Below are 13,292 nucleotides of genomic sequence, written 5' to 3' on the forward strand. Positions count from 1 at the left end.
GTGGTAATGGGGAGGAAACAGGTCAGAATCCTGCCTCACCCCTTCCCTCCTCTTCTCCCTAGAGAACTCTACTCCCATTTGAATATCTCCATTTGGCCACACTCAGTGCAGCTGTAAGGAGCTGTTGCTTGCAGGCCAGTGTTCTCAGACAGAACACAGCTGCAGGCCACTCCTGTCACTCAAACTCACCCTTGCCTCTGACTGAAATTTTCGCTTCCCTTTTTTGGTTTTCACAGCACTAGAGATCCAAACCCTGCCTTCTCTTCAAAAAGAAAACTGAATACATGATGTCTTTTCAAAGTGTAATGTCCATATTACTTTTAAGTGATAGGCTCTCAAAGGTTAATATATCAGACTCGTAATGAGACGGGGAGGAGGCATGGAGGGTGGCTACCTATTCACTACGATGAAAAGAGCAAACAATAATTTTAACTGTCATTTACATAACTGGATTAGGTTCTACTCAAAAGAAGAACTCCTTAAACAAGTAAATCTTTAGTCTTTTAAGATATTAAGCATACTTAAAAATTCTAGTTTGATGTATTTCTGTTGTTCCACATGATCAGGGAAACGATGTAGTGATGATCCTCTCCTGTATTTTCTACCCAGCCAATTGTGAATGAATATTGTAGCCTTACAGTTGTTGAATCCATAACAAAATGCCCTAGTATATTACAGTTGTTGGTTTCTATGAATTGTACATGCGTTTTCAAATAATTCTGCAGTTCCTTAGTTTGATAAATATGTACCAAGTATGTAGTATGTGTCCAACACACACCTAAAATCATGAAAGTAGAAGGACAGGAGATGAAGCAGAGCTGCCCCTTGGAGCATGTGCCTCACTGCAGCCTTCCAAGCAGGAATCAGCGAGCCCTGCAGAGAAAAGGACACAGACGTAGACAAATGTGCTGCAGCTAGAGCTCGGTGTCCACCGGGTTTCCTCACACTGAAGCTTGTGTTTCCTAACGTGTCTGCAGGAGACAAATGCCACACAGAAGTCGCACTACAGAAATGTGGACTTCACTGATGGCGTCCAGCTCGTTCTCTTTCCCTTTCCCTGTGCTTCGGGGTCAGCTTTGCTGATCCTTCACATTTTACTGTAGTAGGAAAGCTGACAAAACAGCGGACATCTCTCCTGTCTTCCTGATCACCAAATATTGCAAAGCTCTGATTTATGACTCAAAATCTCAACTATGTGTTTATATACAGCAATTATTCTTAGTTATTAAATCAGATCCTGAAAGCCTGGAAGAGACTCTTTATACAGTCCACATGAGTGCGTTATGTGCTGATTCCTAGAGCTGCGGTGAAAAGCCTGTTGGTCGATCTCCACGGCTTTCATAGGGAGATGATGCTTTAGGCCAAATGAAGGCTGTATATAGGCATTCTCTTCATATTGCAAAATCTTTCCCCATAGGTGATTTATGTCTCATTCAGTTTAAAATGTTGGTGGCACATGCCTTTAATCCCAGCACTTGGGAGGCAGAGGCAGGAAGATCTCTGTGAGGTTGAGGCCATCCTGATCTAAAAGAGCTAGTTCTAAAACAGGCTACAAAGCTACAGAGAAACCTTGTCTCCAAAAACAAAAACCGAAACAACAACAACAAAAAATGTTCTCCTATCCACACTAGTTCTGAAATGAAAAGAGAAACACACAGAGACTCATTGGTACTCTGGTACTAAGAATTGTATTACTTAATTAGAGGGTTCATTAGCAGATAAATTATCTCAGAAAATCACCAAGGTAGCATAGTTGTTAGTAATCCAATACGAAAAGGCCTTTCCACTTTAGGATTCCCTGAGTTCATCGCCTATCCTATGTATTAGTGAGAATCTTGCTGTAAAACATCCAAAACTATATTATTTACAAGAAACATATATCCTCACAAGTTTCCAGGTCAGATCACTGGCTTTAGCAAATCTGGTTTGTTCTGCCATACACCTTAACCTGGGCTTTCATATGGTGTTGCTTAAGATCCCAAGAAACAGAATTGAAGCACATGAAACTGGTAAAGTGTGCTGGGACTGTCACCTCATGACTCTAGTGAACTCTAAAACTACCAGACAAGTCCCAGTTACAGTAGTGGTAAAAGACCTGCAGTCTTTGGAATAGCTGTGAAATCCCAGTAAAAATAGCAAGGATCCAAAGGAAGAGGAAACCCAAATGTTTTGCTTTCAATTTTTCTGATAGAAGTGAATGAAATTCAGTTACCTGGAGATGCCATGAGGATCGAAAGAGGCAGATCTGAAATACCCTAGAAGTTGACAAAACAACAGTCTGGATTGTCTACCACAATCCTATCTTTGGCATGTAACTGATTTCCTTCAGCATCTCTAGAAATCAAAGACAACACCCCTGTAGATATTAGCTTTTCTTGTTTTGGAAAACATAACCAACTATATAATTATTATTGTTATCACAGAAGATAGAAAATTAATTCACACATTCCCATGGTCTCCTGATTTATGCTCTCCTCTTTTAGAGTCAACAAATTAATAGATATCTTCTAATCATTAATATAATTAATGCCAATTTATATAATTATATTGATATAAGTAATATTAATATAGTATTTACAAGTTTATAATATTAAATTAGTAATTTCCAAGGGATGTCATAGACCATAAAGGCAGGGTTAATGACGTCCACTTTTGATACTCTAGGTCAACCCTCTTATTTCACTTCATAGGTCATATTTCTGTTTGGCTTTTTCTTTTTTTATTTGGTGAAAGAGAAAGTGTATCAGTAGCCTTTAGCACAGACTGTCCATTTTCCCTCCCTGAAGCAGTATCTGAGATGAACAACTTCATAAGAGGAAGCTTTGTTTGACTCACAGTTTCAGAGGTCTCAGTCGGTAGTCAATTGACCTGCACCCAAGATATGACTGAGCATCTTTTGGAAGTACGTGTATAAAGAAATTGACTGCCTCATGGTGGCCAAGAAGCAGGGAAAGGAAGCAACCAAATTTCAAAAATCCAATCAGGGCATGGCTCAGATAGCCAACATTAGGCAGACACCTACTTAATTATCCATCATTTCCCAATAGTGTCACGGGTGGCAACCAAGCCTGCTGATGAAGTCCTTGCCAACAAATGAACAAAAGCTAAATTCCATACATTCAAGTTACACGGCCTAGGTGAACGCTGTCATACCATTCACATTTTTCACCTGGGTGACTGTCATCTCCAGGTTAAGAGCAGATATGAGCACAGACAGTGCATCTTTGAAGACATGTTCCCTTTGCTGACACTATGAGAGACCTGGTAGTGATGGCTTCAGCTTATGCACCCCCTCCCAGGTTGGGGTGATGACTGTAAAGGAGTAGGTTTTCCCCTACCGATTATTCCAAAATTCCAATATACCTCAGTCATCAAAATCCCCTGTCTTAGTTTGTTGTCTATTGCAGCAATGAAAATCATAACCAAAAGTAACTTGTGGAGAAAAGGGATTATTTCACTTGGGTTCCTTATCACAGTACACCACTGAAGGAAAGCAAAATAGGCACTCAAGGCAGAAACCTAGAGGCAGAAACTGAAGCAAGGCCATGTAGGGGTTAGGTTTATTGTTGTGCTTCCATGGCTTCCTCAGTGTGCTTTATTATAGCACCCATGATGATGTACTCAGGGGTAGAACTTCACATAGTTAACAGACCCTTAGTAGAGATAAATAAGAATTGAGAGAGAGCAGTAAAGGGAAAAAATGGAAAAAGAATGTTTTTCTTCGGTATCATGAGCTCTGATATCAACATGGAACAACTCTGCCAACAGTGTATTAATATTACTAGTTTTATTTACAAAGTCACAGGTCACGATGACAAAATGCCCTTGGCAACTTGGAGAGGAAGAGAAATAGGTAACTAGTGGCTTCCAAGTCCAAAAAACCTGAAAGTCTAGCAATAAAAAAGGACTTAGGAAGCATCCTGTGCCTGAATATCTGGAAGTCTCCTGCAGGGATGGAGAGAGGTAGACTGTGAAGGTCATGAGCAGACACAACAACACAGTCACAGGGGCTCAGGAAGAGTCAGGCTTACCAAGAGCCAAAGGCCGACCAACTGGATGCTATCAGCCCTGCTCAGGACAGGTCTTTCTTCTCACTTCAATGATCCTCATGACAGGCATCTCTGAAATGACCTCACAACAAACTTGGATTTTCTAGGCATCTCTCAATCAAGATGGTCACTGGCTTTACTACTGTACTGTTGTTGTGAAGACACACCATGATCAAGGCAACACTTACTTACTTATTAATTATTCATTTTACATTCCAACCACAGTTCTCCCTCCCACCCCACTTTTCCCACCTTCCCACCCCTATCAACACCCCCCCCAACTGCCCACTCCTCATCCACTCCTCCCTAAGGGCAAGGCACCCATGGACAGTCAACAAAGCCTGGCACATTAAATTAAGGCAGGACCAAGCTCCTTCCCATTGCATCAAGGCAGAGCAGGACGTCCCACCATAGCAAATGGGCTCCAAGAGGCTAGGTTATGTACCAGGAATAGAACCTGCTCTACCTGCCAGGATCCCCTCAAATAGACCAAGCTACAAACTGTGTGCCACATGCAGAGAACCTTGTTTGGTCCCATGGATGCTCCACAGCTATTGGTGTAGAGTTCATGATTTTCCATGAGCTAATCTACAGAAAAAGGCAGTTCTTACAAAAGAAAGCACTTGATTACAGAATCAGTCCATGTTCAGCATGGCAAAAAGCACACAGGAATGGCCTTGCTGGAGTGCCTGAGAGCTTTACATCCTGATCCACAGGGAGACAGAGAGAGAGAGAAAGAGAGAGAGAGAGAGAGAGAGAGAGAGAGAGAGAGACAGAGACAGAGACAGAGAGACAGAAAGAGACAGAGAGAGACAGAGACAGAGAGGTTGGACTGATGAAGTTTTTGAAACCTCTAGGCCCATCCCAGTGACACACCTCCTCCATCAAGACCACACCTTCTAATTCTTCCCAAAAGACTTTCATTCCCTGGTGACTAAGCATTCAAATGCGTGGGTCTATCGAGGACATTATCAATCCAGCCATCACAGTAATCAAGATTATCCATCACATAAGCCAAGCTTTAAATCACATGCTCAATGCTGAACAACTAATTCACACCTGCCAAGCCTTACAGATGGAAGAAAGAGACTGTTTCACAAAGCTGCCACATGAGGAAGGCTTAGCTTCTTGATAAAGAGTGCTTTAGTCACGGTCACATAGGAGAGCGCAGACAGGTTAGGTTAGTAACCCTGGGTCCAAAGTTTGCATGTCACTATATGTGGATTCTTACAGGAGAGTCTTGAGGATTTATGAGCTGTTGTCCATAATATTCATGGTAGGCAACAGGAGGAGCATGTGGAGGACATAGATAAATGAAACGTGTTGGCAAAAAAAAAACACAGATGTTGCATAAGATACAGACATCATCATAACACATTTATGCTTGCTAGGCAACTTTTGAGGTCTGCTTTTGTTTGATTTCCTCAACACCCGGTATTAGGCAGGTAACAAAGTAGAAACAAATGACCATCAGAAATTTATCAAATATTAATATCAGTAAAAGCAATGCAGTTTCTTACACATTATCCTGCAGAGAGTGTCATATGTTATCATTCCTGTGACGATGTCCTTGTTGGAAACCCCATGAGGACAGTGGAAAATGTGTCCAAATAATAATAGTAGTTTTGTCTGAATGCTAGTCTAAGAATTTTTTTGGTATGAGTGGTTTGTCCTGGATCATCAGAGATCATCCACAGAGATTACACATGTGAAGATATTCAAGAGAGATACAGATTGTAGATAAGTAGACAAAAACGTATATATCTGTACATACACACAGACACACACAGACACACACACACACACACACACACACATATATATATATATATATATATATATATATATATATATATACCATGTGACATGTGTGTGATGTGAGGTGACGTAAAGCAATGGCTTACAGAATTATTAGAATGCCGCCTACTCAGGACTTACCATCTACAAATTATTCAATGCAAGGGACCAGGACACCTGAGAAAATAACAATATCCTGGGCTGGGGAAAGTGTGGGACATTGTTGGGCCAAGGTCAGGAAATGCCACTTTGAATGGGGCTCTAGTGGGCAAATCAGGAAGATGTTCGACATAATCAGATGGACACAAAACTCATGGTCAGCTCAGTATTTACAGTAGGAGGCTGGGGACACCAGTCCCTAGGTGCACCAAAGTCATATGACTTATGTTTTTGTCTCACAGGAAAGAGAGCCTGCCTGGGAGAACAATTGGCCAGGTCTGAGCTGTTCATTTTCTTCACTGCTCTTTTGCAAAACTTTACCTTCAAGCCCCCAGTCAGTGAGAAGCTGAGCCTGAAATTCAGAATGGGCCTCACCCTTTCCCCAGTCAGCCACCGCCTCTGTGCTGTCCCCAGACTGTGATGCTGGAGAAGGAAAGTGTAAAGAAAAGAAGAAGGGGTGAAATGCACCTCAAACTTACTCCACACACAAGAGGAGAAATGCTGAAGGCAACTGAGAAAAGATGGGAGGAGTTGGAGTAAGGAAACTAAATCAATTTCCTAGACTGCTTGACCCACAAATTGATGTTGATCATGGAACTTATGAGTTCAGAAAGGTTTCTGAAGGAATAATGACTATTTTTATTATATGTAAAATGAAATAATTTATTACATGCTATTTAAATCATAATTCACATCATACGGGAGTGCCTTCAAGATTTTTCCTTCCTCCTGTTGTAGACATGTATGTGCTTCTGGACTGTTGAAATGGGTCATTTGAAATTAGTAACAAGAGAGCATAAGAGTTAGAACTGGGCTTCTGGGGAAGCCACAGAAATAGGACTTGAAGACTATCCTGTTTAGAAGGTCTATAGCCACTTTATCTTTCTCTGCCTCTAAGTGGTCCTCCTGGAAGTCGGGTGGAAAAGGATGGCTCAGTAGACACACAAACAAGATAAGCAAGGTAGAGGCAATTTCTATGACATATATTATTGATGAATCTTGACCTCTGACCCAACACCAGGTAATACATAGTTATCAAAAAGCAAACCCTAGAAGCAAGTTTGGATGGAAAATTGTAAATATTTTCCATCTTCAGATACATAAGGAAATCTGAGACCCTTGGGATTGTTGGGAGTTCTCTGTCTGTTCCTTGATGCTGTTGATCTAGGTGAAGAAAGTACCACTTTCATCATAAAGGGAATAAGAATTAGTTTATTCTAGATCCATTTTGAGTGATCATGGCCCAGGAACACAGGTTATCACAAGTTTCATGTTCCAACACAGAAGTAGTTTCATTAACTTTTACAGTTTTTTTTAATTTATTTATTTATTAAGGATTTCTGCCTCGTCCCCACAACCGCTTCCCATTTCCCTCCCCCTCCCCCGATCAAGTCCCCCCCCCTCATCTGCTCGAAGAGCAATCAGGGTTCCCTGACCTGTGGGAAGCCCAAGGACTGCCCACCTCTATCCAGGTCTCGTAAGGTGAGCATTCAAACTGCCTAGGCTCCCACAAAGCCAGTACGTGCAGTAGGATCAAAAACCCACTGCAATTGTTCTTGAATTCTCAGTATTCCTCATTGTCCGCTATGTTCAGCTAGTCCGGATTTATCCCATGCTTTTTCAGACCTAGGCCAGCTGGCCTTGGTGAGATCCCAATAGAACATCCCCATTGTCTTAGTGTGTGGGTGCACCCCTCGTGGTCCTGAGTTCCTTGCTCGTGCTCCGTCTCCTTCTATGGATGGAAATAGAAAACACTATCCTGAGTGAGGTAAGCCAGACCCAAAAAGAGGAACATGGGATGTACTCACTCATATTTGGTTTCTAGCCATAAATAAAGGACATTGAGCCTATAATTCATGTTCCTAGAGAAGCTAAATAAGGTGAATCCAAAGACAAACACATAGGCATCCTCAGGAATATTAACCTTCATCAGGCGATGAAAGGAGACAGAGACAGAGACCCACACGGGAGCACCGGACAGAAATCTCAAGGTCCTAACTTTTACAGTTTTATAAAACAAAAATGTCAAAAGAGGTCTAAAATATTATGTAGTACATCACAGAAGTGATTACAGCAAGATGGGGGAGGTTTCTCTGACGACCATCAATGCTAACTGATGACATTCTTCACTTTTAAGTTGGTTGGAAGCCAGTGGGTCTGGAAAGTCCATAAATTATAAACATTATCCATTCATTTCAGGATGTGAACAATACGCAGAGCTTAGCAAGGAATGGCTGGATGTTGCTGGAGCTTAAAGCTGGTTCAAGATAAAGTAATTAGTCTTGGACCTGTAACATTCCAACATCTCTCAAAATACTGAACTTGGAATCAATCAGTCTCTGCAGATACAGCTTATTGTAGGAGGTTTTGTTCACAGTGTAAATACTATGAAGTTAAATGACAGGCCAGTGGGGTTCTCACCGTCATATTGGTGGAGTCTGTCTTGATATGGTGTCCAGATGAGGTAGTTATACCTCTCCCTTGGTCTCATTTGTCCAGTAGATTTGGGGCTTGCTTTTCTGATATGATTTCAACATGCCCACGTACCCCGACACTACTAATTCAGCCCAATAAGTTAACAGGGTGACATCCTTTCTACAAGCAGTAAATTACTCATCATTCTGTCCTGTTAGGGTAGTGACAGACACATGGTGCTGTTCATGTGTCCACCCAAGTCCACAGTCATCCTCCATCTTCAAAATAGAATGAAAACTTGCTTGTGAAATGAAGTCTTTCTAGGCAACAAAACCTACAACAAAACCATTGTTTTTTACAAGGTATGAAGTATGAGATCAGAACACAACCTAATCACAACACACTAAATATGATAAATATAAAAATGTTGGTCAAGAACAATGGCAATTGGTTTCTGATCCTACTGCATGCACTGGCTTTGTGGGAGCCTAGGCAGTTTGGATGCTCAACTTACTAGACCTGGATGGAGGTGGGGGTTCCTTGGACTTCCCACAGGACAGGGAACCCTGATTATTTTTCGGGCTGAGGGGGGGGGACTTAATTGGGGGAGGGGGAGGGAAACGGGAGGCGGTGGCGGGGAAGAGACAGAAATCTTTAATAAATAAATGAATTAAAAAAAAAATGTTGGGGCCTCTGCCTGACTCCAGAAAGCAGTGAAACTCAAGATGAAGTTTCATGTCATGGAATTAATCAGAACCTTTGGGAAGACATTCACTGTGACTCGTGATGAAAATTTCCACCCATAAAATATTACTCCTTTTTTCTAAGTCCATTGGCTGTTATAAAGAATAAATCTCTTTCCCATTCAACAATTACACAAACATTTTGTGAACACAATATATAACCATCATCCTTCATTTATTTTTGGACAATGGTGTACCTCTCTGCTCTTCTCTTCCACCTGATCTCTAGTGTACAAAGTTGTCTCAAAAGTAAATCTTCTCACCATCAACTTCCTACAAGGTGCCATAGACCAACCATGCTACAGTGAACATTTAAATAAAGTGAGATCTTAAAGTCTTAAAATAAAGAAGGCAATATGTCTGCCTGGATATGGATGGATGGGTTGCTTGTACAAGGCAGAGGGCTAGGATATCACAGGTTTGAGGCAAAGCTGACTCGGTAACTCTGAAACAAAGAAGGTGAGAGGTCTTTTTCTGGGAGCCAACCTTTGTCTCCTTGAGATCATTCATGTCTGAAGGGTCAACCTATGAACTGTGCACCGAAATAGAAAGATCTTACGATGTGGGATTTCCCTCTGTTTTCTGTGATTATCACTGATTATCCATCAACAATTTTATCATGGTATGCTCAAAGAATCTCACACCTTTTGTCAAACAATCAAAAACAGTGCAGTACTTTCTGGAAACAGTACTGTAGCCACTACTCCCAGACTTTCACGGGCTTCTTCCAACATGCAGCTTTAATTCTCTATGTGCTCCTAATCTGGCATCCAGGAGACATGGAAAAGCACATGGACGGCTGTCACCTGGTGAGTAGGTCCATGCACCTACTCTGTACCTACCCTACTCTACACATAAATTGGAAGATGAAAATTTCTCTCCTGACATTTAAAGGAGTTATCAAAAGCATAACCCCCGAGGGATCTAGGATCATCCCAGACTCATGTCATCATTAGAAGCTGACTGGTTTCCATGATGTGTGAGGGTCAATATTTACTCCAGAGGTGTTTTTTTGTTGTTGTTTTGTTTTGTTTTGATGGTTGTTCCTGAACAGATAGGCTAAAATTATCCACACAAAATTTAGGAAGGTTTGTCTGGTTAGAGGATATTAAAGTCTTTGTCACTACTGAGGGAGGTCAAGAAATAAGAAGGAATTCAGGGAATAAGAGGGATTAGACCAAAAGCTTTCTTTCCATTTTTCATGAGGGTAGGATGGATGATGAAAAATCTTCAAAGGTTGCTCTGGAGTGGAAGACATTGTGTTATTAAGCTTGTGGGTGACCACTTATGCTCCAAGTCAGGTTTGACCACCCTACCTATAAAAACCAATAAAGAGTATTAAATGAAATGCGCAAAAGATAATAAAGGGTATATACTCAATGTGACCATATTGGAAAGAGGGACAAAGAGATCCAGAAAAATCCCTGAGTCATCCTCAGAGACCGGTAGAGAGATTAATGTTTAGCTAGAGAGCCAAGTATGTGCAAATGCAAGCAATCCAAATCAAAGGGTGGTGAAACCCTCTATCTTCATTTTTGCCAGGTCTATTATAGAAGGAGATTTGGAAAATGTTCCAATATATTTTCCTTTAGTCATAAAGTCAGGAAGGAAAATACCTCTAGACTGTTTCATCTTGACCCAAACCTTAAAATAGAAATGCATGCTGTTTTTCTGCACTGAAATCTAGTCTAATCTCAGACTTGGGGATAAACAGTGTCCTGTAATAAAAAATACCAGGGAAGACATTCACTCATTAAGGTTTCAGATTGTGTGCCTCTACTTGCAGATAGGCTGACTGTGGGTTTAGACTTTCAAAAGTTGGTCCTCAGACCCACACTAGTCAGAGATGATCTTGGGTTAGATCTGGATAAAAGCAACTACTTCTATCATTTTGTTCCTCCTTGATTGTGAGTGCCAACTGTTACATACTCTTGACCTTACAATGTTTAAAGCCCAATAAACACACTGATTTGACAAGTTGGGCATCATTAGAGCAGTACGTTGTTCATCCTTTGCTGTCCTACATCTTCTCAGGAAAAAAAATGTAATGTCTTTGTCTTCATTTTCTTCACAAAATATAGTATAATATCTTTATTAAACCTTGGCCAAGCCTGTTTAGTAGTGAGCACTTCTTGTCTTCTACTTAAAACTTAATCTGATGTTAGGAACAAAGATGATCATTACACCTCTTTACCATTCTTCCAAGCATACCCACATTGAATGAATCTCCTTTTTCTGCATGTCTGCTTAATTGTCCTATTGAAGACAGGTGACCAAGGTTAGAGTCTTAACGTCACCAGAGCCTGAGCCTCCAATGCTCACAAATCTAATAACAGTTCATCACCAGCATTGGTTGTTTTTGCCTCAAAATTGACAGAATTCCAGTGCTAAGAAATCAACTGACAGCTCATCACCAGCATAGGCTGCTTTTGTTTTAGAGATGGCAGACTTTCTGACTTGGGCAGGATGGAGTCTCAGTGCCGCTGTCATTTGTATTTCCTATGGTTAAACATGTTGAAACTTTTTCCATATATTTATTAATCATTTGTATTTCTTTTTTAGAGACACATCTGCTCAGTTTATTTCCCCAATTTATTGGGTTATTTTTTGGTTTATTAATACTTTATATAGTCTGTTAATTAACCCACTGTTAAATGAATAGCAGACAAAGGTTTTTTCCCGCACAGTCCCTTCATAGGTTACTTATCTCTTTGTTGCACATTCCACAAATATGTCTTCCATACACTTATGCCTCTGCCATTGAATATCAAAGTATTGAAACCAAGAACCCCAAGACATTAGAATTAGCCGAAGAATGGCCTACTAGAAAAGACAAATCTGAAAACTTAAGAGTCTGTCCAGGGGAGAAATTTAGCTTCCAGAAAATGATCTCATCTCCTGGAGAAAGATTTACTACTTGTCAGTTGAACTTACTGAGGAACTTCAACCTGAGACAATGATGGGTGGAGCCACATCTTGGCTAGATACTTAGCCAGCCACATCTCTTGCCTTGTATTTAAACATTAGCTTCTGTTTAGTACCTCAATAATGGATGAAGAGTGGGAGTTACAAAGATCTCTCTGTCTCTCTTTCATTTGTGACCAAATTAAATAAATCTATTTTCTGCTTTTTACTGTTTTCTGATTGCTTTTTTACTCTTTATTTGCTTTTGATTTTAATTTTTACAGACATAGTTTCTCTGTTTGACAGCCCTAACTGTCCTAGAACTCGCTTTTAAGACCAGGTTGGCCTCGAACACACAGAGATCCACCTACCTCTGCCTCCCATGTGCTAAAACTAAAAGCACAAGCCACTACTCCCACCTTGCTTTCTACTGTCAATTGCTTTGTTTAACTGATTTATCCAGGACATGAAGCCAGCCCTAGCATGTTGGTGCCCATGTTATCATTTGTCTATAGCAGTGTGGATTTAGTTCTGTGTCCTCTATTCTGTTCTATGTTCTACATGTAGATTTTTGGGCAATACCATGTTTATTTTGCTGCTGTGACTCAGTAGTATAATTGTACTATGATACCTTTATCAAGTGCTCTTATATTCAACATTGGTTTGATTTACTGGAGCTTTTTTGCTTCCACAGAATTTTATAATTTTTCCCCATATATCCATATGGGTATTGGAATTTTCAAGGAGATCACACAGATTAATTTTGATAATATACCCAATTTCAAAACACTTATTTTTCTAGATCATGAACTGTCTTTCCACTGCGTAGTAACCTCTTTAATTTCTTTCTTCTTGGCTTTTCAACTTTTTCCCTCCATTCTGTGACTGTGTTATTCCGAGGGGCACGTCTGATTGCTTCTGGTGTTAGTGTGGTGGGAATTATCTTCCTAAATTAGCTCCACCTTTCCTTGTTAAGAAATTGCCTTTGGGAGACAATCAACGTCTTAGGCTTTCTACTTACATAGGTTGACCACTTACTAGATGGTCTATTGTTCTCCAACACCCTTCCCATTATTTAAGTGTAGAGCAACAAGCCTCTCTGTTAGTGTACTAACCTTATCTATTACAGCCTCTCTCTCTCTCTCTCTCTCTCTCTCTCTCTCTCTCTCTCTCTCAGCAAATATCTTGAATCTACCATTAAGCATCCTAATGTTCTTTTACTCTC

The 13,292-nt window shown here is 40.6% G+C and overlaps 1 protein-coding gene across 3 annotated transcripts in view; it reads left to right on the top strand.

The window, feature by feature from the left end:
- Window positions 1–6,702, top strand: part of LOC121448239 (cytochrome P450 2J4-like) — a 34,726-nt gene extending 28,024 nt beyond the window's left edge. Inside the window, exon 9 of one of the 3 annotated variants that reach the window (XM_041652088.1) lies at window positions 978–1,037. In XM_041652088.1, the coding sequence (XP_041508022.1) occupies window positions 978–1,027 (50 nt within the window). In that variant the 3' untranslated portion in view covers window positions 1,028–1,037. Of the gene's footprint in view, window positions 1–236; window positions 436–977; window positions 1,038–6,247 lie in introns of those variants that run through there. The other 2 variants (XM_041652089.1, XM_041652090.1) reach the window with 2 other exon arrangements.
- The last annotated feature ends 6,590 nt before the right edge of the window (window positions 6,703–13,292 follow it).

This window comes from Microtus oregoni, unplaced genomic scaffold, assembly GCF_018167655.1.
Source record: "Microtus oregoni isolate MIOR12 unplaced genomic scaffold, Mior012 000005F_ref0000423, whole genome shotgun sequence".
NCBI classification, from domain to species: Eukaryota; Metazoa; Chordata; class Mammalia; order Rodentia; family Cricetidae; genus Microtus; species Microtus oregoni.